The following is a 26,474-nucleotide window of genomic DNA, read 5'->3' as shown; positions in this document are numbered from 1 at the left end:
GGAGTGTTCAACACTTTGCTCTTCCCTCCTCATCTATCCATCTCTCCTCATCGCCTATTCCTATTCTGCCCTATTAAATTGGAGGGTCGGCTGTGTATTAGTGGCCTTGTTATTTTCCCTCAGCAGTGGCTCTCATAGCAACCGTGAGTTCCTCATCATTACTACATCTTAGACTAGCGAAGGAACAGAGGACAAAAAATAAGATTATTATCACTCTCTTTCTCTCTATATATATTTCCTTCTTAATCTCATTGTCTATATTTCTCTCTTTCGATCATCCCTTCTCTTGTTATGTTACTCACTCTTGTTCTCCTCTTATCTTCCTTGTATTTGTCTGTTTCTCAGTATAAGTATGATACTGTATGTGCTATGTTTATGTACTGTATACTGACTATACAGAACAGTAAGAACAGCTGCTCTTTCCATGACATCGACTGACCAGGTGAATCCAGGTGAAAGCTATGATCCTTTATTGATGTCACTTGTTAAATCCACTTCAATCAGTGTAGAGGTGAGGAGAGAGTTTAAAAAAATATTTTCAAGCCTTGAGACAATTGAGACTCAGATTGTGTATGTGTGCCATTGAGAGGGTGAATGGGCAAGACAGAAAATGTAAGTCCTTTTGAACGGGGTATGGTAGTAGGTGCCAGGTTTGTGTCAAGAACTGCAACGCTGCTGGGTTTTTCACGCTCAACAGTTTCCCGTGTGAATAAAGAATGGTCCTCCACCCAAAGGGGGGGGGGGGGGGGGGGGGGGCGGCAACTCAATATTAGGAGGGTGTTCCTAATGTTTGGCATACTCAGTGTGCTGTATATCTCTGTCTAGAATTCAGATGGCTTCAGTCCATCATAAAGTTTGCGACACTGTGTACTCTTCATAAAGATAATGAGTGAAAAGAACCAAAGAGAACATTATGACCACACACAGATAGATGAACATACAGGCTTGAGACGTGTGTGTGTGTGTGTGTGTGCGTGTTCAATGAGACGACTCTCAAACCCAGTGAGACTGGTGACATATTTTACTGAGAGAGCCAGCGAGAGAGAACATGAATACTGCTTCAGTTCCTTACTGGGACGAAAGACCTACCTCTCTAATCTGAGCGTGGAGAGTGTTCAGCACTTCCCTGCTCTCATCTATCTATCAGTCTCTCCTCCTCTCCTCGTTGTATCCTAATCATCCTGTCCTATTAAATTGGAGGGAAGGCTCTCTATTAGTGGCCTTGTTATTTCCCCTTTGCAGCGGCTCTCATGGCAACCTTGAGTTCCTCATCATTACTCCATTACTCGAGGAAACAGAGGACAAAAAAATTATTTATGTTCCCCCTATAATCGCTCTCCCTTTCTCTCTCTTTCTTTCTCTATCTCATTGTCTCTTTTTTTCTCTTCCGTCTCTTCTCTCTCTCTTCTTATCTCCTTGTATCTGTCTGTTGCTCTGTTTCTCAGTACGATACTGTATGTTTAAGTCTGCTCTTCATAAAGAACCTGTGTCACATGACCCAACCATTATGGCCACACACAGATGGATAAACACAGGTTCTCAGATGCATGTGCTGTGTGTGGATTCATCAGCGTCTGTTTACCAGAAGTGTGTGTGTGTGTGCGTGTGTGCGCACGTGCGTGTGCATGCGTGTGTTGTATGCTTATCTGCTATTTGACAGCAGATCATTCACAGCCCCTGCCTCCCTCAGAGATAAGTAATAGTGTGATGTTGGCACACCATCAGTTCACAGTTCAGTCGTTAATGTGTGTGTGTTGTATACATGTTTGTGGGTGGTTTTTTTTGTGGGGCAGTTGGTGTGTGTGTCTGTTGTTGCTTGCTTATGTATCTTTAGGCTGAAGTTCGGCCAATGACAGACATACATGGAGAGAGGGTGGAATGGAGACTTAACACACAGACATACATGGAGAGAGAGAGAGGTTGGGATGGAAGAGAGAGAATGGAGACTAAACACACAGACCTCTCACTAGCATCACCATGGCAACTATGGAAGGCGAGACACAAGGGAAGGGATCGAGTAATTAGAAGAAAAAAGTGTATGCTGGTGCGTGTCAGTCTGCTTCTTCAGCATGAAACAAGTTAATCAACTATCAACTAGTTTTCATCGTCTTCGGAAAATCTTCTGACTATTCCACTGAACTTGTTGTGAAAGCATCAGTATGGTAATGTATAGACAGAGAGGACGAGAGCAAGAGAGACGTAGTGTGCGTGCGTACGGGTGTTTTGTGTCCATTACCAAACAGCTGGTAAGTGTGCAGTGCTGTAAAGATGTAATAATCATTACCAGCCATACGTTATCATGTGTAATCACTGCAAAAGTTATAACAGATTCTTCTTGTTGTCTCTTATGTTTCTAACGCAGTTCAAGATAGAAGGTATTTTACATTTACATTTTAGTCATTTAGCAGACACTCTCATCCCGGTCGACTTACTGGAGCAATTAGGGTTAAGTGCCTTGCTCAAGGGCAGATTTTTCACCTAGTCAGCGCGGGAATTCAAACCAGCGACCTTTCGGTTATTGTCCCAGTCAATCGTTGATATGACTTACAGTATCTGCTGCTACAGGGGTTGGTGTTTCAAAATGACTAAATGTGTCTAATATTGTCTTTCTGTTCCTCTCTTTCAGAATGAGAAGCACCTGGGTCATTCTGCCAGCAGGTCCAGCAACATTTCCAAGGTAAGGTCAGAGATGGAACATACAGGATGAATGGTATATGACAGACCTGTACCTACCAAAGGGCAACCGAGAGGGGATTAAAGAACTGAGGGCTACCAAAAAGTTATTTTGACGAGAGAGGGATAGAAAGAGAGAGAGGGAAAGATAGAAAAGTGAAAATAACACAGAGGGTGATGGACAGAATGGAGACAGAGTCAGGCCTAGACTACCAGGGGGTCCTAACCTGCCAGTCACTTCCACAGTCAGAGGTACAGCTCTCTGATCAGTTCTTATTGAGAGAGACGTCTCCAAACACACAGGCTGCGTTTCAAACTCATAAAAGACGCACCCTCCTCCACTTACCCTCGCCTTATGCCCTTGGGAGAATCCCCGCGGCCATCTTTGCCGTTCGGGCCAAATGATTAGCCAAGCAAGGGAAGTTGGCAACGAAAGCCCATCAGCCCTCGTTTTTGATCGAGTTTGCGAGTGTACAATTCTGTTCACTCCGGGGCCTGAAAAGCTCCATAATTCAATTTGCGATGATTGTACATCTGCTAAGAAAAGTCAGCCAAAACTTAATACCAGCATTAACATGGAGAAGTCAACATACAAGTGTAAGTAAAAACGAATGTAGATAAGTTAGAAACTGTGCAACTAAAGCACATGACGGCTCAAACACTTACAAAAAGTAATGATGTTTTTGTTTGGTTAGCTTTTGGAAATGTTAGCTTGCGCACAACTTTCCCTGACATCACACTTATACATTGTAATTTTCGATTTACCTCATGTAGTAGGATGGCTAACACTCGATGCCAGCGGATGCGTTGTCTTCTAGCCAAGATATGAAATGCAATCATAATTGACTGTAGCGCATGTAAGGCACACAACTGTTCCATGCTGACTGAAAACACAACTTTGATGAACGAGTGACAGATTTCCGGGCAAGAGCGGACCATTTAAAATGAATTAATTCTTCCCTTGCCCTGCACGTGTCAACTCGTCAGACATCTTTTTTTTTTTGATTAACTATTTTACATTTAAGTGTTTGGAGTGCAGCCACAGTCTTACTTCCTCCGCCCCAACTGACACTTAATTAAACATCAGGGCTGCAACTCAATAGTCTACAGTGGCCTCCTCTCCTTGTCTCTTTGTTACTCACCTGCACTGATCTAAACAAACACATTGATTTCATATGGATGTGTTACACGGATTGTTCCTTATATTGGAACAATACTCGTCCCCATACCTCACTCGATCTACCCTCCGTATCTCTCTTTCTCTCTCCACTATCCCTCTCCCCAGCTCCCTTCTCTCTGCCGGGACAGATTGGTTGTGTTCTCCTGAGCAGCCTGTGAGCCTCTTAGTGGGATAAAGCCTTTACATCTGCTAATAGTCAGGGTCACTTCGTCACCATAGCAATGCTCCGTTGGCCATGTTTGAGCCGGGTGGCATAAGTCGGTAGGATGTAATGCCACCATGGTAACAAAAAGGAAAATGATAATACCCAGTGTGCGTTGCAATTGTTAATTGTTACATTAACATTTTGCACATTTACTTAACCACTTATCCAGAGCAACTTATTCAGTGCATTCAACTAAGGTACAAAGTAAAACGTTTCTATTTTGGTACTGAGAATGTTGTTGTCGTTAAGACTTGCAACTGCACAGTGCTGTGAAAAGATTGTTCAGATGTTTTGTACTGAATGTTATCAGATCTTCAACCAAAACCTAATATTAGATAAAGGGAACCTGAGTTAAAAAAAAAAATTATACTTATTTTATTTATTTAGTTAACAAAGTTATGCAACACCCAATTCCCCTGTGTAAAAAAGTTATTGCCCCCTTACATTCAACAACTGGTTGTGCCACCTTTAGCTGCAATGACTGCATCCAAATGCTTTGGAAGTGTTGGCTCACTCTTGCATGCAGAACTGCTTTAACTCTGTCATTTGTGGCTTTTCAAGCATGAACTGCTCGTTTCAAGCCCTGCCACAACATCTCAATTGGGATTAGGTCTGGACTTTGACGGGGCCATTTCAAAACTTCAAATGTGTTGCTTTTTAGCCTGTTGCTTGATTGTGTGTTTTGGTTCATTGTCTTGCTGCATGACCCAGCTGCGCTTCAGCTCACAGACAGATGACCTGACATTCTTCTGTAGAATTCTCTGATACAGAGCAGAATTCATGGTTCCTTATATTAAGTCAAGTTGTCCAGGTCCTGAGGCAGCAAAGCATCCCCAAACCATCACACTACCACCACCATGCTTGACTGTTGGTATAAGGTTCTCACTGTGGAATGCAGTGTTTGATTTTCACCAGGCATAATGGTACCAATGTCATCCAAAAAGTTGACTCAATTTTGCCAAAAAGAACCTGGATGATCATCAAGATTCTTGGAAGAATGTTCTATGGACAGATGATTAAAAAGTTAAACTTTTTGGATGACATTGGTCCCATTATGCCTGACTAAAACCAAACACTGCATTCCACAGTAAGAACCTTATACCAACAGTCCAGCATGGTGGTCGTAGTGTGATGGTTTGGGGTTGCTTAAAAAAAAAAACATTTGAAAAAATAAAAAGCTGAAATGTCCTGAGTCAGTAAGTATTCAACCCCTTTTATTGCAAGTCTAAATAAGTCCAGGAGTAAAAATTGTCTAAAGTCACATAATAAGTTCATAATAAACTCACTGTGACGTGTGCAGTAATAGTGTTTAACATGATTTTTTGAATGACTACCTTATCTCTGTACCCCACACATACAATTATCTGTAAGGTCCCTCAGTCGAGCAGTGTATTTCAAACACAGATTCAACCACAAAGACCAGTGATATTTTCCAATGCCTCACAAAGGGCACCTATTGGTAGATGGGTAATAAAAAGAAAATCTGACATTGAATATCCTTTTGACCATGATGAAGTTATTTATTGCACTTTGGATGGTAAATAAATAGACCGAGTGTCAGAGAGGGAGGGGTGGTGGTCCCGTGTCAGAGAGGGAGGGGTGGTGGTCCCGTGTCAGAGAGGGTGGTGGTCCCGTGTCAGAGAGGGATGGGTGGTGGTCCCGTGTCAGAGAGGGAGGGGTGGTGGTCCCGTGTCAGAGAGGGAGGGGTGGTGGTCCCATGTCAGAGAGGGAGGGGTGGTGGTCCCGTGTCAGAGAGGGAGGGGTAGTGGTCCCGTGTCAGAGAGGGTGGTGGTCCTGTGTAAATAAATAGACCGAGTCACTACAAAGATACAGGCATCCTTTCTAACTTAGTTGCTGGAGAGGAAGGAAACCACTCAGGGACTTCACCATGAGTCCAATGTTGCAGAGTTCAATGGCTGTGATAGGAGAAAAACTGAGGATGTGTCAACAACATTGTAGTTACTAACTTAATTGATAAGAGTGCAAAGAAGGAAGCCTGTACCTAATACAAATATTCCAAAACATGCATCCTGTTTGCAATAAGGCACTAAAGTAAAACTGAAAAAGATGTGGCAAAGAAATCAACTTTAAGTCCTGAATAAATAGCATTATGTTTGGAGCAAACACAACACATCACTGAGTACCACTCTTCATATTTTCAAGCATGGTGGTGGCTGCATCATGTTATGGTTATTCTTGTCTTCAGCAAAGACTGGAGTTTTTTATAATAAAAATAAACACAGGCAAAATCCTAGAGGAAAACCTGGTTCAGTCTGCTTTCTAGCATATACTGGGTGACAAATTTACCTTTCAGCAGGACAATAACCTAAAACACAAGGCCAAATATTCACTGGAGTTGCTTACCAAGACGACATTGAATGTTCCTGAGTGGCCTAGTATCAGTTGTGACTTAAATCGGCTTGAAAATCTATGGGAAGACTTGAAAATGGTTGTTTAGCAATGATTTACAACAAACTTGAGAGAGACAAATTTAAAAAAGAATCAAGTGCAAATATTATACTATCCAGGTGTGCAAAGCTCTTAGAGACTCACAGCTGTAATTGCTGCCAAAGGTGATTCTAACATCCATTGACTCAGTTGTGTGAATTATTGTATTATGTATTGACTATGAGAGTTGAATACTCATGTAATCAAGCTATATTAGTGTTTTATTTTATTTATTTTTATATATATATATATTTTTACAAATGTTAGAATTTTACTTCCACTTTGACAGAGTATTTTGTGTAGATCGTTGACAAAAAAATGACAATTAAATCCATTTGAATCCCACTTTGTAACACAATCAAATGTGGGAAAAGTCGAGGGGTATGTTTAGGATTTATCAGGGGGTGCCGCAGCACCCCTACTTCCTGTGGCTATGGTTTTCTGGAGTTTGCTACTGTTTAGGCCTACATCACTGTCTCTCATTCTCTCTCCATTGCTGACAGCTGATCATTCCTTTGGAGCGCACTGCACTTTGCTGTTTGTAGCGACAGTATACTATTTATTTTGCACTGCCATGCAACTGCATAAACATTTTTAATTATAATGGACTTTCAATTGACCATACATGTTTCTATGTGGCTGAATAGTCCTCTTGTACATTCAGATTTACTTCAGTACCTTCACCTTGGTTAGACTGTGAGGAAGTGACCGAATACTATTTGATTTGTACTGCTATACAATTGCCACAGTCTTGCCAACATAACTCAGATTTAGGCCATCTCGTAGATTTCCTCGCTCTTTTTATATAACCTTTTTTTTAAACTTAGCAAGTCAGTTAAGAACAAATTCTTATTTTACAATTATGGCCTACCCCGGCCAAACCCTAACCCGCTGCCCTATGGGACTCTCAGTCATGGCTGGTTGTGATACAGCCCCATATTGGCAGTAGAATACGTTTTTTAAAATTAGAATCTGGTCTCAGTAGCACACAGTGCCTGCTTCTAGTTGTTATTGCGGTAAGTGTCATTATCATGGTTACTAGGTTGGATTGAGTCTGCCTCTTCTTGGTCTCTCCAAGCCTGAGTTATTTGCTTTGGTCGTTGGCCTCAGTAAGACTCATACCATCATTTTGTTCACTGAGGTGAAATACCTAAAGGGAAATTAAATTTAAAGAACAAGGAAATGTTGGCTGTGCAAACAGAGAAGAGCAGAGAGTTGGATAGAGATGTGTTTGAGGTATGAGGAGAATGACAGGAATGGTAAATTATGTGTCCATTCTGACACACATTAACAGGCTCTGTTAGAACATGCCAGTGCCACGACTGTGGGTTCATTTCTGAGCTTTTTAGTTTTCTGTTTGTTTCATCACCCGCTTCATACAGACGTCTGGTGATCATGAATAGATAAGTAAAAAGTATATTGCTTAAATGTTAGTCAAATGTATAGCCGATTATCATTAATGCCTGTTCCATTCAGATCTGAGGTTGTAGTCATACAGATTGGCAGACACAATGATTGGATCAAATCAAATCCAAGTTTATTTGTCACGTGCTCCGAATACAACAGGTGTAGCCCTTACAGTGAAATGCTTACTTACAGGCTCTAACCAGTAGTGCAAAAAAGGTATTAGGTGAACAATAGGTAAGTAAAGAAATAAAACAACAGTAAAAAGACAGGCTATATACAGTAGCGAGGCTATAAAAGTAGCGAGGTTACATACAGACACTGGTTTGTCAGGCTGATTGAGGTAGTATGTACATGTAGATATGGTTAAAGGGACTATGCATATATGATGAACAGAGAGTAGCAGTAACATAAAAGAGGGGTTGGCAGGTGGTGGGTGGTGGGACACAATGCAGATAGCCAGGTTAGCCAATGTGCAGGGGAACTGGTTGGTCGGGCCAATTGAGGTAGTATGTACATGAATGTATAGTTAAAGTGACTATGCATATATGATAAACAGAGAAGTAGCAGCAGTGTAAATGAGGGGTTGGGGGGGGGGGACAACACACAATGCAAACAGTACGGCTAGCCATTTGATTACCTGTTCAGGAGTCTTATGGCTTGGGGGTAAAAAATGTTGAGAAGCCTTTTTGTCCTAGACTTGCACTCCGGTACCGCTTGCCATGCGGTAGTAGAGAGAACAGTCTATGACTGGGGTGGCTGGGGTCTTTGACAATTTTTAGGGCCTTCCTCTGACACCGCCTGGTGTAGAGGTCCTGGATGGCAGGAAGCTTGGCCACAGTGACGTACTGTGCCGTACGCACTACCCTCTGTAGTGCCTTGTGTTCGGAGGCCGAGCAATTGCCGTACCAGGCGGTGATGCAACTAGTCAGGATGCTCTCGATGTTGCAGCTGTAGAACCTTTTGAGGATCTCAGGACTCATTCCAAATCTTTTTAGTTTTCTGAGGGGGAATAGGCTTTGTCGTGCCCTCTTCACGACTGTCTTGGTGTGTTTGGACCATTCTAGTTTGTTGTTGATGTGGACACCAAGGAACTTGAAGCTCTCAACCTGCTCCACTACAGCCCCGTCGATGAGAATGGGGGCGTGCTTGGTCTTCCTTTTCCTGTAGTCCACAATCATCTCCCTAGTCTTGGTTACGTTGAGGGATAGGTTGTTATTCTGGCACCACCCGGCCAGATCTCTGACCTCCTCCCTATAAGCTGTCTCGCCGTTGTCGGTAATCAGGCCTACCACTGTTGTGTCGTCTGCAAACTTAATGATGGTGTTGGAGTCGTGCCTGGCCATGCAGTCGTGGCTGAACAGGGAGTACAGGAGGGGACTGAGCACGCACCCCTGGGGGGCTCCAGTGTTGAGGATCAGCGTGGCAGGTGTATTGCTACCTACCCTCACCACCTGGGGGTGGCCCGTCAGGAAGTCCAGGATCCAGTTGCAGAGGGAGGTGTTTACTCCCAGGATCCTTAGCTTAGTGCTTTGAGGGTACTATGGTGTTGAACGCTGAGCTATAGTCAAAGAATAGCATTCTCACATATGTGTTCATTTTGTCCAGGTGAGAAAGGGCAGTGTGGAGTGCAATAGAGATTGCATCATCTGGGATCTGTTTGGGCGGTATGCAAATTGGAGTGGGTCTAGGGTTTCTGGGATAATGGTGTTGTTGTGAGCCATTATCAGTCTTTCAATGCACCTCATGTCTACGGACGTGAGTGCTACGGGTCTGTAGTCATTTAGGCAGGTTGCCTTTGTGTTCTTGGGCACAGGGATTATGGTGGTCTGTTTGAAACATGTTGGTATTACAGACTCAATCAGGGACATGTTGAAAATGTCAGTGAAGACACCTGCCAGTTGGTCAGCACATGCCCGGAGCACACGTCCTGGTAATCCTTCTGGCCCTGCAGCCTTGTGTATGTTGACCTGTTTAAAGGTCTTACTCATGTCGGCTACGGTGAGAGAGTGATAACACAGTTGCCCGGAACAGCTGGTGCTCTCATGCATGCTTCAGTGTTGGTTGCCTCGAAGCAAGCATAAATGGCATTTAGCTCGTCTGGTAGGCACTCGTCACTGGGCTACTCTTTGTAGTCTGTAATAGTTGTCAAGCCCTGCCACATCTGACAAGCGTCAGAGCCGGTGTAGTAGGATTCAATCTTATTCCTGTATTGAAGCTTTACCTGTTTGATGGTTCGTCTGAGGGCATAGCATGATTTCTTATAAGTGTCCAGATTAGTGTCCTGCTCGTTGAAAGCTGTAGTTCTAGCAGTTAGCTTGTGCGGATGTTGCCTGTAATCCATGGCTTCTGGTTGGGATATGTACGTACGGTCACTGTGGGGACGATGGCGTCAATGCACTTTTTGATGAAGCCAGTGACTGAGGTAGTATACTCCTCAATGCCATTAGATTAATTCCAGTCTGTGCTAGAAAAACAGTCCTGTAGCGTAGCATCCATGTCATCTGACCACGTCCGTATTGAGTGAGTCACTGGTACCTCCTGCTTTAGTTTTTTTCAGTGATTGTAAGCAGATTTGCCCAATGGAGGGCGAGGGAGAGATTTGTATGCATCTCTGTGTGTGGAGGAAAGGTGGTCTAGAGTTTTTCCTCTGGTTGCACACTTGACATGCTGGTAGAAATGAGGTAAAACGGATTTAAGTTTGCCTGCATTAAAGTCCCCGGCTACTTGGAGCACCACTTCTGGATGAGCATTTTCTTGTTTGCTTATGGCCTTACACAGCTTGTTGAGTGGGATCTTAGTGCCAGCATCGGTTCTTGGTGGTAAATAGAAGACTACCAATAACATAGATATTGTGGTCTACAGCTTATCATGAGGTATTCTATTTCAGGCGAGCAATACTTTAATATTAAACATGGCGCACCAGCAGTTATTGACAAATATACACACACCCCAGCCCCTCGTCTTACTAGACATAGCTGCTATGTCCTGCCGAAACGCGGAGATGCCAGCCTGCTCTATATTATACTTATCGTTGTTTAGCCGGTGAAAAATAACATATTACAGTTTTTAATGTCCCGTTGGTAGGATAGTCTTAATCATAGATCATGAAGTTTGTTTTCCAATGATTGCACGTTGGCCAATAATAAGGAGGGTAGCGGTGGTTTACCTACTCGTCAGGGATTTAATGTGGATTTTGGACTTGTCTCGACAAAGCAGTATATCCTTCGCGTCAGACTCATTACATTTTTAATAATTGTCCAGTTCGAGGTGAGTACTTGCTGTGCTGATATCCAGACTCTCTTTTTGGTCATAAGAGAAGGTAGCAGCAACATTATGTGCAAAATTAGGTACAAACAATGAGAAAAAAACTAACAAAGTAGCACAGATGGTTAGGAACCCATAAAACGGCAGCCATCCCCTCCGGTGCCATTATAGCCAGTAGCCAGTATATCTGAAAATGATATAGCTAACACAGTACCTTCCTCATTTTCCCAGTCTTGCTGGTGTGTAATAACACACTATGTAAATGTTCTACTTCCACAGTTAAATATTGTCTCATCTGATTGATTTAAAGACAGCTCCTCTGTTTTGATCCTCACACCCCTACATGCGGTTATTTTTTCTTCGTGTGTGTGTGTGTGTGTGTGTGTGTGTGTGTGTGTGTGTGTGTGTGCGCGCGCGCAAGATGGCAAGACAACAAAAAAACAGTGCAAACTAGAATGCTCCTTGGCCCTAAACAGAGAGTACGCAGTGGCAGAATACCTGACCACTATGACTGAACTAAACTTAAGGAATGCTTTGACTATGTACAGACTCAGTGAGCATAGCCTTGTTATTGAGAAAGGCTGCCGTAGGCACACCTGGCTCTCAAGAGAGGACAGGCTATGTGCACACTGCCCACAGAATGAGGTGGAAACTGAGCTGCACTTCCTGACCTCCTGCCAAATGTATGACACTATTAGATACACATATTTCCCTCAGGTTACACAGATCCATGAAGAATTTGAAAACAAACCCAATTTTGATAAACTCCCATATCTGTGTGCCATCACAGCCATCACAGCAGCAAGATTTGTGACCTGTTGCCACAAGAAAAGGGCAGCAGAAAAGGGCAGCAGTGAAGAACAAACACCATTGTAAATACAACCCATATTTATATTTATTTATTTATATGTATTTATTTTCACTGTTTTCACATTGTTACAACACTGTATATAGGCATAATATGACATTTGAAATGAATTTATTCTTTCGGAACTGTGAGTGTAATGTTTACTGTTCATTTTTATTGTTTATTTCACTTTTGTTTATTTTCCACTTCACTTGCTTTGGTAAGTAAAGCCCTTGAATTGACAGGCAGAGGGAGAAGGTGAAGGCGGAGTTGAATTCATTGAATAATTTATTGATCTCATCCAACCCCTGAGCTATAAATTGCCCTTTAGTTACAGATATAGTCAATAGGTAATTAGTGGATGGTGTATAGTAGAGGCTAATACCTGGGAGGCGTCTGATTTGATTTATTTATTAAATGTAACCTTTTTTTAACTAGGCAAGTCAGTTAAGAACAAATTCTTATTTACAATGACCGGGGAACAGTGGGATTTTTACCTTGTCAGCGCTGGGATTCGATCCAGCAACCTTTCGGTTACTGGCCCGACGCTCTAGCCACAAGACTACCTGCCGCCTCTGACTGCAGAGCTTCTATTCTCTACACCAGATGTACCGAGACACGTAATATTACAACACACCTCTACTACCACTGAGCATAAGGCTACACCAAGGTTATAGAGGAAAGGAGTTCTGATCCCATGTGTTACTACCACACCAGTGCTGCTAATGAGTGTTTTAGTGAGGTATAGAGCTTATTCACGCCATGACCATGATCGTTTGAAATCCAGGCTCGTGTGGCAGTTTTGAAGTACTTCATTGAGTCTATGGGAAATGTTTTAACACTTTCACGCTCAACCGTTAAATTAACAGACAATTAATCAACCGACCAACTGAGAATACGAGTATCTGCAGAAGTCGTTAGATTTTGAAACTGGTTTTCCAGTTGTTGATTTTTCAAATGTTTTGCCATTTGAAATAATTCCATCAGATGCCAGCTAGTGGTAATGTAATGTGAACTAACAGCCAGCTGTACTGTGTATATTTGTATGAGGTTGGTCGGCACTCTTGACAGCTCTGAATCCCTTTTATCTCCTGGACTCTGTCAGTGTGGTTGTTGTTTTTATCCCGCTGTGCGTCAGTACATGCCATCTTTATGATGCATTCTGTGTAAGTGTAGTAATATAGACTGGATGAAGTTCTACATAAGCTATTTGCTAGTTCTCTAACGTTGGAGATATTTCCATTGGCAGTCTCAGAAAATACCCTTCCTAGCTAGCTAACGGCTTGCTATCTGAGGAAGATACAGAGCTAATCGGAGTCCAGCTCTTTCTCTTTATTGTTTATGAAGCCCAATGTTACTATTTTTCTGGTGATGCCGATGAGACAAATCTGAATTATATTTGTGTTTCACTCTCTTTCTCTTCCTCAGGCGGGGAGTCCCACCTCCGTCAACGCCCCCTGCAGCTTTTCACGGTCATCGGTCACCCCCTCCAACCAGGACATCTGCAGGTACTGTACACACACCTTTAAACAATAACCTTTAAACTCTAACCCCTGAACCCCTGACCTTTAACCCTCCAACCATCTGCTGGTGTACATCCTTCAAATGCTTTGGGCTGCTGAGGGTTTACTCCGCTCTGGATCTTAGCAGTCCCATGTTTAGTTGATTTAGTTGATTGTATGCAGCGTGAAAGCAAGGTGCCAGATGGGTTACAGATGGTGTTGTCTGATGCTAAACAGAATAGATGAGAGCTAGAGATGGCAGTGAGGAGTACTACACTGTACTGAAGAATAATACTTTATTGTCCAGAAATGGTGTTCTGCTTTATGCCAACCCCTTTGTGCAAGGTCAGGGAGGGAGTTTCCCTGATATAACTCTCCATCCTTTCCTTTATATGTTTTGTTTGAAGCATGCTGGCCTTTTGTTTCATTTCATATATATTTTTTCTACCCATCTCTCCTTCTCTCCTGTACTGGTTTTCTGCTATCGTCTGCCCGACCATCCCTTCCTTTCTATCCTCCTCCAACCTCCATCCCTCCGATCCCTCACACACAGCCTTGCCGCCACATCTCCAGACCAGGGCTACCAGAAGCCTTTGCAGACCACTGTGGTTCTGATGAACTCCAACAGCAAAATCTCTCAGGGGTCAGGAGGGGACATCTCTGTGACAACACTCTGCCTGGACACCCCCGCAGCCTTCAAGCTCTCCAAAGGCCGGGGCGGGCTCTCCTTCGGGACGGAATGGCTTTCATTGCTCCGCCCCTCCACCGTCAACGGGACGCTGAAGTTCTCTCACTCTCTGAACGATGTGGGCCAGTGCATGGACAGCCTCTGTAGCGGACTGCACTTCGTAGACCGGACCTGTTCTGAAGGAGAGCTGGATGTAAAACCTAAACAACCCAACACGGACCAGAAGTCCAAGATGTTCAACGGGAAAGCAGCCACACTCACACACCAGGCCTCGAACCATCATCCCTTCCCCACGCACACACCCTCACCTCGTTCCCTCATTCACCAACAACTACAAGTACCTCACCCACGAACACTGCCTCCAACCTCACTCTTCCTGCGTCACTCCTCCTCCTCCACCACCTCCTAACTCCCACCTTCACCCGCCCAGCTCCAAATTCCTCCGCCTCTTCCTCCCCTTCTCTCGCTCCTCTACCTCTGCCAGTCTACAGTGTTCTGAGCTGGGTAGCTATGCCTCCCGCCTCCACATCACCAAATCCTCCAGCACCCTAATGGGGGGCAATGAGCCTTCCCTGGGGGGAAAAGATGGCACCTGGGGGATGACGATGTGTTTGAGATCCCCCAGGGAAAGACCGTAACTTGGACAGGGGCTGGAGCCCCAGGAAGTGGTGCCAGAAGCGGGGATTCGGGTCTGCTTGGGGCAGCCCCCCTTTGCTACATGGACGAAGACTGCGATCTGGACCGTTTTTCAATTCCAGACCGGTGTTCGTCACCTGCCCATTCTGACAAAATGGGGCCTCTCACGCCAGGCCCGCTCTCGCCCTATTCGTTGTCCGGAGACTGCTGCAGGTGGGTGATTCCTGGATTGTGACCCCCCTGTGCTGTGAAATGGTAGATTCCTCCTGCTCACCCCCGTGCCGTGATGTGGTAGAGACACATGCAATTCCATGGCTGGATCCTGCCTACACCTCCTGTGATATGACGTGGTAGAGCCGTGCCCATCCCTCCTGTGAAGTGGTGGTGACTGTGCGATCAGGGACTAGCTGAAATGGAATGGTCAGTCACACTGTGGTCTACTCTCCAAGTATGCTTGCGTGGCTTTATTTTATTTTTAAATTGAAAAATAGAATTTTAATAATTAGCTTGCTGGTTATCCACAGAGACAGCAGGCATGGTGGGGATGGTGGTGGCGGGGAAGAGACACAGACAGAGGAGAGAGAAAGACAAAAAGGAAGGGCGAGAGGGAGCAAGTGCTTTTGGATGAAGGTGTTCTGATTTATCACTCCTCCTCTGTACCAGTGGAGGCTCCTCAGAGGAGGAAAGGGAGAACCATCCTCCTCAGTGAATTATTTAAAAAGTTATCCTTTTTAGATAACACTATACTAAATATATTCACGTGTCACCAAATAATTTATTAAAGCACACTGTTTTGAAATGAAGCTCTACAGTAGCCTCAACAGCACTCTGTAGTGAAGCACTATGGTGAAGGCGGAGGACAGCTAGTTTCAGTCCTCCTCTGGGTACATTGACTTCAATACAAAACCTAGGGGGCTCATGGTTCTCACCCCCTTCCATAGATTTACACAGTAATTATGACAACTTCCGGAGGACGTCCTCCAACCTATCAGAGCTCTTGCAGCATGAACTGTTGTCCACCCAATCAAAGGATCAGAGAATGAATCTAGTACTGAAAGCATAATCTACAGCTAGCTAGCACTGCAGTGCATAAAATGTGGTGAGTAGTTGACTCAAAGAGAGAGAATGACAATAGTGGAGCAGTTTTGAACAAATTAATTTCTTTAAAAATGAAGGAGAAGCTAGGGAGATGGAGCGAAAGAGGGCTAGCTATATTTTGTTGTATATTCACTTAGCTAGCGAATGCAGCTAGCTAGTTTAGCCTACTCAAACACCAGGCTCAAACAGTGGAGGATGCTATATTAGCTAGCTGGCTATGGCTATCCAACGCTGGAACCTCTTCCAAATCAAGGTAAGCTTTTGGTATTATTTCACCGGGGCCCGCCGGTGTAACTGCTAAACTGATTGCTGAATGTACACTGCATTGCATGATTGTAGTGGGTTTACTAACGCGTTAGTTCTAGTAGCTATGTTGACTATGATGTGAGCTAATATGCTGACAACGATGTAGGCTGTGTGTAGCAGTAATGATTTGAAGGTTTGATTTGGAAAGGTTGTTTCGCCTGGTCATAGACAACTGATGTGTTGTGCGCTTAAGTCCACAATTGAAGGGAAAAGGTGAGAGGAGGAGAGCGCGTAGATACGATAAGGAATTATACATTGAGCAAAATTTATCATGCTGTTTGTATGTGGCTGCTAAGAAAGTGAACTGTGTCTGCATGTGATCAGGGGTGTATTCATTCCACCGATTCTGTTGAAAATCATTTCTTAAACAAAAGAAAACGGAAAGAAACTGGGATAAACATACCTGAATTTGTCCAATAGAAACTCTTGTTTGCAACTGATAGATGCAGGCAAGAGTGTGCAAGGTGGTATTGAATGTGTCACTGTCTGCCACCTTGATTACTAAAAATTTCTCTTGACCTGTAAACGTTCATTCATAGGCCAAGTTAGGGTGTAGCAACCTCATGATGGGTGCAGGGAAATGGTGAGTATCATGTAGTAGCCTAAACCTATCGATGTTATATTGAGCTGTGTGAATAGAATATGAATGACAGTCATCCAATATGCTGTAATAGAAATAAGACCATGCTCATAAAAAAATATATTGTCCTCCCTCATCTTAAATGTCACCGACCGCCACTGCTCTGTACTTCCTGTAGAGTCAGAGGTTAAATAACCTTTATTTAACTAGGCAAGTCAGTTAAGAACAAATTCTTATTTACAATGATGGCCTACACCGGCCAAACCCGGACGATGCTGGGCCAATTGTGCTCCACCCTGTGGAACTCCCAAACACTGCCGGTTGTGATACAGCCTGGATTCCAACCAGGGTGTCTGTAGTGACACCTCTAGCACTGAGGTGCAGTGCCTTTGACCTCTGCACCACTCGGGAGCCCAAGGAGCTTTAATTGGACCCTGTTCCCTTTATATGGGCCTATGCACCCTGGTCAAAAGTAATGCACTATAGAAGGAATAGGGTGCCATTTGGGATGCACACATGGACTGCAGGGTTGAGACAATTCTAATTTAATTCCAGGCAATTCAGAAAGTAAACCAAATTCCAATTACACATTTTCCTCATTGAAAAGCATTGAAGAGAATTGGAATTGGAATTGGAATTCCTGAATTGACTGGAATTTAAATGGAATTGACATCCAACCCTGATGGACTGAGATCACCACATAAACCAAATCCTTCCTGTTCTGCTCTGTTCTGTTCTGTCCTGGCTATTAACCTAATAAAACAATCTTTCTGACACATTATTGGAGTGTCTCTCCCTGGTTTGAGTCGACCTGAACCAGAGGAAATGATCAGAAATCGAGCCAGCACAAATGTGTTGCAAGAGATATCAGTACAGTGGGAGTTGGAGAGACAGAAATTTGATGCTGAGAATTTTCAGATGAGGAAATGCAGATGAGCTTCTTGATTTCCATAAATTCACTGAAAACCTACACTAACACATGATAGTTTTAACAGTATTGCACTTTACACGTATACTTTAACCCATCTAATAGCCTAACCACTGATCAAGCAACGTTATGGACTAAACGTTCAAATCCTGTTACTGCAAGATCCTTTTGCTGTGATAATGTAGGTAACATGAAGATCGTACATCTCTGCAGGAATACATAGACGTTATCTTTGTTTCTCTATTATCCGGTTTCCATCATCATTTTAACCCGTGTTTCCCGCTGGCATTTGAATGTGTTCCATGTGGAGATACTCTCTGGCACCTGCCATCTCACTATCTCTGCTCAACAAGACGTGTTCTGGCTGGCATTTGAATGTGTTCCATGTGGAGATACTCTCTGGCACCTGCCATCTCACTATCTCTGCTCAACAAGACGTGTTCTGGCTGGCATTTGAATGTGTTCCATGTCGAGATACTCTCTGGCACCTGCCATCTCACTATCTCTGCTCAACAAGACGTGTTCTGGCTGGCATTTGAATGTGTTCCATGTGGAGATACTCTCTGGCACCTGCCATCTCACTATCTCTGCTCAACAAGACGTGTTCTGGCTGACGGAGCAGCCTGTTTCTGTAATATTCCCAGCAAGCCAGCAGTGCATAAAATGTCCACCAACACAGCCAATTTATTTGCCAATCAACAAAGAGCTTAGGAACAGCTCTCAGTCGTCTGGTAAAGCACTGTCTCACACATCTGAATACTGGTACACATACTTTATGAATACCATTATGGACTCAGTCTGGTGTGGTACGTGTTGATTATAATCTCTTGTTAACTCTTCTAAATTAGTGAGACGGATTGAGGGCATCAACTTGCTTTGCAGAGCTGCATACAAACACACCACAACAACCGACCCCAGCAATAAACACCACCTCTTCTTTATCCCTCCATCTACTCCGCCATCCCACTCCATCTTCCACCACCTCTTCTTTATCCCTCCATCTACTCCGCCATCCCACTCCATCTTCCACCACCTCTTCTTTATCCCTCCATCTACTCCGCCATCCCACTCCATCTTCCACCACCTCTTCTTTATCCCTCCATCTACTCCGCCATCCCACTCCATCTTCCACCACCTCTTCTTTATCCCTCCATCTACTCCGCCATCCCACTCCATCTTCCACCACCTCTTCTTTATCCCTCCATCTACTCCGCCATCCCACTCCATCTTCCACCACCTCTTCTTTATCCCTCCATCTACTCCGCCATCCCACTCCATCTTCCACCACCTCGACTCCTCCTTTGTTCATGTTGTCGTTTAATCTTGTGAGGCTTTAGGCAGATCAAACTCATTAACCTCCTAACTGACTCGCTACACTCACCACCCCCTTAACCAAGGTGTGTGTGTGTGTGTGTGTGTGTGTGTGTGTGTGTGTGTGTGTGTGTGTGTGTGTGTGTGTGTGTGTGTGTGTGTGTGTGTGTGTGTGTGTGTGTGTGTGTGTGTGTGTGTGTGTGTGATCGACCTCATGGTTATGATCAGACAGGAGGCACTCCTTTGACCAACTTATTTCTAAACCCTGCTGTGCTCTCAGTCTCTGTTCTTTCCTTTATTCTTTTCTGCTCTGTTTTGTTATTTTATTCCCACTGAATATCATGCAAAATGCTGTTTTCATTGTTGTTCAATGTAATATGGCTCTATAACACTTGTCAAGGACAACTAAGAAGCTTTGTCAGTAAATTACAATGGCAGGTCATTTTCAAGTGTCTTTAGGCCTTGAGGAAATCACTAGAAATCACTAGTTTCATGTTAAGTATTAAGGAATTGCCCTTTACTCTGTTTGAACACAAATGATGCCTTCATTTTACATTCATTTTGAAGTGAAGCCAACCGTATTGGGTGAGAGAAAGGTCAATATATTTTAAACCAAACTGTGACCATCTCAACTACAGTGGTTGGTTTTTCTGCCAGAGAATTACCACCACTTTGTCCCATAGCTCCCTTTACTCAACACAATCCTATTCTGTTTTATATAAAACCACTTTGTCCCATAGCTCCCTTTACTCAACACAATCCTATTCTGTTTTATATAAAACCACTTTGTCCCATAGCTTCCTTTACTCAACACAATCCTATTCTGTTTTATATAAAACCACTTTGTCCCATAGCTCCCTTTACTCAACACAATCCTATTCTGTTTCACATAAAACCACCTCATATTTTCCTATTTCAAATCAGCCAGGACTTTTTGTAGCCTTGTGTTGTGAAGCAGGCTCATTGAGGATTCATGTCTGTCTTTGTTCTGTTTCGGCTCAGCTCTGTTAGAGGGCAAGGTCAGTATTCTGACAAAGGCCACATTTGCCCGTCTTGTGCTCCTGCTCTCTGCTCTCTTTTTATATTAGCCTGTCAGATTGTGGGGAGGGGAACGTGTGTGTGTGTGTGTGTGTGATCGACCTCATGGTTATGATCAGACAGGAGGCACTCCTTTGACCAACTTATTTCTAAACCCTGCTGTGCTCTCAGTCTCTGTTCTTTCCTTTATTCTTTTCTGCTCTGTTTTGTTATTTTATTCCCACTGAATATCATGCAAAATGCTGTTTTCATTGTTGTTCAATGTAATATGGCTCTATAACACTTGTCAAGGACAACTAAGAAGCTTTGTCAGTAAATTACAATGGCAGGTCATTTTCAAGTGTCTTTAGGCCTTGAGGAAATCACTAGTTTCATGTTAAGTATTAATCTTCAAGGAATTGCCCTTTACTCTGTTTGAACACAAATTATGCCTTCATTTTACATTCATTTTGAAGTGAAGCCAACCGTATTGGGTGAGAGAAAGGTCAATATATTTTAAACCAAACTGTGACCATCTCAACTACAGTGGTTGGTTTTTCTGCCAGAGAATTACCACCACTTTGTCCCATAGCTCCCTTTACTCAACACAATCCTATTCTGTTTTATATAAAACCACTTTATCCCATAGCTCCCTTTACTCAACACAATCCTATTCTGTTTTATATAAAACCACTTTATCCCATAGCTCCCTTTACTCAACACAATCCTATTCTGTTTTATATAAAACCACTTTGTCCCATAGCTCCCTTTACTCAACACAATCCTATTCTGTTTTATATAAAACCACTTTGTCCCATAGCTCCCTTTACTCAACACAATCCTATTCTGTTTTATATAAAACCACTTTGTCCCATAGCTTCCTTTACTCAACACAATCCTATTCTGTTTTATATAAAACCACTTTGTCCCATAGCTCCCTTTACTCAACACAATCCTATTCTGTTTCACATAAAACCACCTCATATTTTCCTATTTCAAATCAGCCAGGACTTTTTGTAGCCTTGTGTTGTGAAGCAGGCTCATTGAGGATTCATGTCTGTCTTTGTTCTGTTTCGGCTCCTACTTCTTCTCTTATTTCTCTCTTGACACACACACACACACACACACACACACACACACACACACACACACACACACACACACACACACACACACACACACACACACACTCAGTGGAGGTTACTCGTAGTTTCCATACTATGTACACCTGCAACACTGGCAGCAGCTACCACATATCTGATTTACTGGTGAGGAGGGAGAGAAAGAGCGAGACAGAGACAGCGTGAGAGAAAGAGACCGGACAGAGAATTAAGTTGGTAGAGAGAAGAGGTGCAATGTTACAGATCTGATTGGTTCCCTGAAATATACCTTTCCTGTGAAGGAGCAGATATTTGATTGAACGTGTATGGTGTGTGTGTGAATGCTCAGAATTCTCAATAGAGGGGCGTGTGTGTGCGCAGAGTCACTATAGTGATCTCATGCCCCTCAACGCTGAATGCTGCTGATGTAAAAGACCTTTAAGTTGTTGTATTTGTAAGCCATACTGTAACAAACTATACATGTCATTCTAGGCCTTCCCTATGGATGAGTACCACAGTATGAGTCATAATAGCGGTCAAACAGGGAAATGGTTCCAATCGTTTTTTCACCATTCATTTTTCCCATAGGGGATTTTAGAAGTCACCTTGTCTGAGAGAGATTTACATGGTTATCAAAACGTCACACCAGGGTAAAACTACACAAAACACAGCCATTATTTGAACTGTTTCTAAAATCCCCTGTGGGAAAATTAATGGTGGGAAAATTATTGGAATCATTTCCAATTTCCAGTTTTATGGGTATTATGACACCTCCCACCCATGTCTCTCAGAAAACAGCAAATGATTCATGACTGTGAAGTTGATTTGGGAATAATTACATTAGTTTGTCATTATTGAGTTTCCTCTTGGGTACATAGTCTCTGTGTTGGGGTTGTGTTATTAGTTCAGATGTGATCAGTATGTCTGTCTGTGTCTGATATAGACTCTGATATCTACATTTCCTGCTAACATCACTGAGTTGTGTCTCTGTCTGGGCTGTATTGTGCCTCTGGAGTCCTGTCTGTATACTCCTCTAGGGTCACTGAGAGTGTGTTAACTCTGGCTCAGTAACTGTCTAGATACTGTCTGTTGTCTGAGTATCTGCTATGGTTTACTAATCTGTGTCTGTGTCTCTTTCTGTAGGATCTGTCACTGCGAAGGAGACGATGACAGCCCACTGATAACACCGTGCAACTGTACAGGCAGCTTACGCTTCGTCCACCAGGCGTGCCTGCAGCAGTGGATCAAGTCCTCAGACACACGCTGCTGTGAACTCTGCAAGTACCAGTTCATCATGGAGACCAAGCTCAAACCCCTTCGCAAGGTGAGACTAAAGGTGTGTGTGTGTGTGTGTGTGTGTGTGTGTGTGTGTGTGTGTGTGTGTGTGTGTGTGTGTGTGTGTGTGTGTGTGTGTGTGTGTGTGTGTGTGTGTGTGTGTGTGTGTGTGTGTGTGTTTGTGGGGGTGAGGGGGGGGTGTGTGTGCGCATACTACACTCATTCTGTTCTAGTTCTATACTCCCAGAGATGACTGTGACCAGAACATGCAGATGTGAGTCCAACTCGAAGACACCGACAAGACAGAAAGCTGTTTTAATGATCTAATACTGATAAGAGTAGCGTGACATTGGGTTTTCGGCTTTTGCAATTGGTTTTGATTGATTTTGACATGATACAGTCTTATTTAAGGCATTTATCAATCTTTAACGATTGCAGATTCAACATTTTAATTAAAATGATAAACTGAACAAAAGCACTTAAATTCTGTTAATAGTTATCAGGTTAATTTAGATTCTGGGTTAATTCAGTACAATATCATGGAAACCAGGCCAAATTCTCATCCTCCCTCCTCCTCCTCCTCCTCCTCCTCCTCCTCCTCCTCCTCCTCCTCCTCCTCCTCCTCCTCCTCCTCCTCCTCCTCCTCCTCTCTCTCCCTCCTCCTCCTCTCTCTCCCTCCTCCTCCTCTTTCTCCCTCCTCCTCCTCTCTCTCCCTCCTCCTCCTCTTTCTCCCTCCTCCTCCTCCTCTCTCCCTCCTCCTCCTCTTTCCCTCCTCTCTCTCCCTCCTCCTCCTCTCTCCCCCTCCTCCTCATCCTCTCTCTCCTCTCTCACCCTCCTCCTCTCTCCCCCTCCTCCTCCTTCTCTCTCCTCTCTCACCCTCCTCCTCTCTCACCCTCCTCCTCATCCTCTCTCTCTCCCTCCTCTCTCTCTCCCTCTCTCTCTCTCTCTCTCTCTCTCTCTCTCCCTCCTCCTCCTCTTCCTCCTCTCTCTCCCTCCTCCTCCTCTGCTCTCTCTCCCTCCTCCTCCTCCTCCTCCTCTCTCCCCCTCCTCCTCATCATCTCTCACCCTCCTCCTCTTCCTCCTCCTCCTCCTCCTCCTTCTCTCTCCTCTCCATCAGGATGAAGTGTCTTTATTATCTTCTTCTGTTCCCCTGTAAATGTTGCATTATTCAGGAAGTCGGTGCCAGGATATTGGTTTATAGGACTGGCACACTGGGCTCTATCGCCAAGGAAGACAGATCTATACCTCCTTTCTGCCAAGGAACAGTGGATGGGAAGAGAAGTCCACTTTCCCTCCCTGCTCCTCTTCTTCCTATTCACTAATTTGTCTTCTCCCCATTCTATATTATGTCATACCGCTCCTCTCCTCCACTCTCATCTCTCCCTTTCCTCGAATCAATGCCAATAAATTGTCTACATTAATTTCATGTTTGTCATAAATCATTTCAAACATGTTGACATCTATGAAGGTTATTGAGAGATTGCATCTGATATTCAGAAGGTATAATGTAGCAAAACCTTTCGTCATGTATTTGACTTTGACCATTGATTTCAATGGGTTTCATGGATCAATAAAGAACCAGTCCAGTGTGTTGGATCTATAAGAGGTTGAGTAGTACTGGACAGCTGATAAATAGTTAACCAGCATCCGTGTGTGACTGAATGATCCACATAACACGGACAGAATGATGGCCATCAAATATTTAGCACTCATTTAAGCAGCTTGTGAAGAGGGGCATGCGAGCACTTTCTGCCAGACTGCTCATAGTCCATTGATGGTCAATCGCCCAAACCCTGAGAGAACACAATGGATATTTAAGTGTGTGTATCTGAATTAAACTATTTTGTTTTTCCCTCCCTCCCTCCCTCCCTCCCTCCCTCCCTCCCTCCCTCCCTCCCTCCCTCCCTCCCTCCCTTCCCTCTTTCTCTCAGTGGGAGAAGCTCCAGATGACGTCTAGTGAGAGGAGGAAGATTATGTGTTCTGTGACGTTCCATGTCATCGCCATAACTTGCGTGGTGTGGTCCCTCTACGTGCTCATTGACCGCACTGCAGACGAGATCAGAACAGGTCATCACAGGCACCAAAACCACCACAACACCCCTCAGAATGGACACTGCACACCCTTACATACTTTCACTGCATGGCAAAAACCCCATTACACCCCTCACTCAATACAGTCATAACATGCCAAAGCACCACAACACACAACTCTAGTACAGTACAACGTCACACACACACACACACACACACACACACACACACACACACACACACACACACTCTCTCTCTCTAGGGAAGCCTGGCGGTTAAGAGCTTTGGACCAGTAACTGAAAGGTTGCTGGTTTGAATCCCAGAGCCGACAAGGTGAAACAAATCTGCCGTTCTGCCCCTGAGCAAGGCAGTTAACCCCCAACAACAACTGTTCCCCGGGCGCCGATGACATAGATGTCAGTTAAGATTAAGTGGGTGTAGATTAAGGCAGCCCCCCGCACTGATTCAGAAGGGTTGGGTTAAATGTGGAAGAAATGTACAACTGACTAGGTATCCCCTTTCCCTACTCTCGGGTCAGGCCCATTCATGCAGATTGTCATGTTGTGTTGATCATTATAAATCTAAAGTCAGTGTTTGTGATATTTCTTTGTTATAATGAGTAAGTACCCACTGTATCTCTCTCTTTATCTCTCTCTTATTACATCAAGTCATTTGGTAGACAGCACTCTCAGCATGGTGCAAGACAATTAGAACTGTTTTTCTGGGTCTGGTAAAGAGCAACTGAAGGCAATAAACAACTTATTCGGTAGAAAACAGTCTATGATATTAGTCAGAAACATGTATTCTAGTGTGAAATATACAAAATATAGTCAGTCTCATTCAAAACAGAGATTTGAGAGATAATTAGGAAAAAATGGTATGTCACTGAATGAAGGGTAACGTAACAGTTTTCCTTGAAATTGGTTTATTTCAATCCTGCCCACATGCCCACAGCTGGCATCATCCAAGTAATCATCAATTCTAAGAGCATCCGATCGTAATGCCCATGGTCAAAATTGTCCGAAATGTGATATCCCTATGGAGCTAGTTAGGGAACATCAGTAAATTACACAATGTACATGGGACAATATTTTTAAATGTCAATAGTTCCACATTTCAATGACTTAACCTCAAACCAACTCTAAATTGTAGAAATGCATATACAAATATTGAAAGCATTTAATAAAACAACTAAAAGGTGTGCAACATGAAAATATTGTTCCATTTACAGTGTGAAATGTATTGACGGTCCCTAACTAGCCCCATAGATAGGCTATCCGGATGAAGCTAATTGGCAAAAGATGTTGCCTATCTTGCTAGGTAGTCTTGGCTACTTCCAGACACCAGACCTGGTTAGACTGTTTCAAGTTGTCTAGAAGGGTGAGTGACTGTAACTGTGCACTGTTTTGGCAGAGTAAAAAGACAAAACGCTTCCCACGTTCCAACACATACACAAGACACCCACATCAAAGCACGCCTCCAAAAAATCTCCATCTCAGTCGCATTTCCTAGTGAGGAGAATTGAAACCAAGGCTAGATCAGGAAGTTCAGCTCCCCTTTCAGCTGTTATTGTACTGCTAGAGAGAGGAGTGGGGGGAGGGGATAGAGACCCACTCTCTTTTCACCAGTGTAAGTGAATAAGCAGTATAAGTGCATGATAAACTGAGTTATAAACTCTCCACCCTCTCTGTCTATCTGTCTATCACTGGTAATACATTGTAATGGCAATCTCTTCACCCATGCAGCCGGAAGAATCCCAGGTAAACTTTTCACCTTTGACCGTTAACCATGTTTTGTGTAATTTGTCATCCTCCCTCTTTGCCCTCCCCCCAGCACTGACTTTGTTGAGGAAAAGTTGTACTTACTGTATGTACTATGACTGTGATATGTGGTTGTCTAACCTAGCTACATTAAGATGAATGCACTAACTGTAAGTTGCTCTGGATAAGAGTGCCTACTAAAATGTAAAATGTTTTTA

At 43.6% G+C, this 26,474-nt stretch overlaps 2 protein-coding genes across 6 annotated transcripts in view; both read left to right on the top strand.

Annotated features, from left to right (window-relative positions):
• LOC109899821 (E3 ubiquitin-protein ligase MARCH8-like) overlaps positions 1–26,474 on the top strand; it is a 144,141-nt gene that overhangs the window by 112,468 nt on the left and 5,199 nt on the right. For 4 of the 5 annotated variants that reach the window (XM_031835499.1, XM_031835497.1, XM_031835498.1 and 1 more), the window contains 5 exons: positions 2,627–2,677; positions 13,453–13,532; positions 22,334–22,514; positions 24,397–24,532; positions 26,242–26,256. In XM_031835499.1, coding sequence (XP_031691359.1) covers positions 2,627–2,677; positions 13,453–13,532; positions 22,334–22,514; positions 24,397–24,532; positions 26,242–26,256 — 463 coding nt within the window. The remainder of the gene's footprint in view (positions 1–2,626; positions 2,678–13,452; positions 13,533–22,333; positions 22,515–24,396; positions 24,533–26,241; positions 26,257–26,474) is intronic. The other variant, XM_020495385.2, reaches the window with a different exon arrangement.
• Positions 13,539–15,263, top strand: LOC116376196 (uncharacterized). The gene has a single exon (XM_031835502.1). The coding sequence runs from the start codon at positions 13,769–13,771 to the stop codon at positions 14,621–14,623; it is 855 nt and encodes a 284-aa protein (XP_031691362.1). The 5' UTR covers positions 13,539–13,768; the 3' UTR covers positions 14,624–15,263.

The sequence above is a fragment of the Oncorhynchus kisutch genome, linkage group LG11 (assembly GCF_002021735.2).
Source record: "Oncorhynchus kisutch isolate 150728-3 linkage group LG11, Okis_V2, whole genome shotgun sequence".
Taxonomy (NCBI): Eukaryota; Metazoa; Chordata; class Actinopteri; order Salmoniformes; family Salmonidae; genus Oncorhynchus; species Oncorhynchus kisutch.
This window is presented reverse-complemented; position numbering and strand designations above follow the sequence as displayed.

What these genes read in the sequence shown, in the direction of transcription:
- LOC116376196 (XM_031835502.1), top strand. Translation starts at nt 13,769, where the DNA reads ATGAGAGCTAGAGATGGCAGTGAGGAGTACTACACTGTACTGAAGAAT.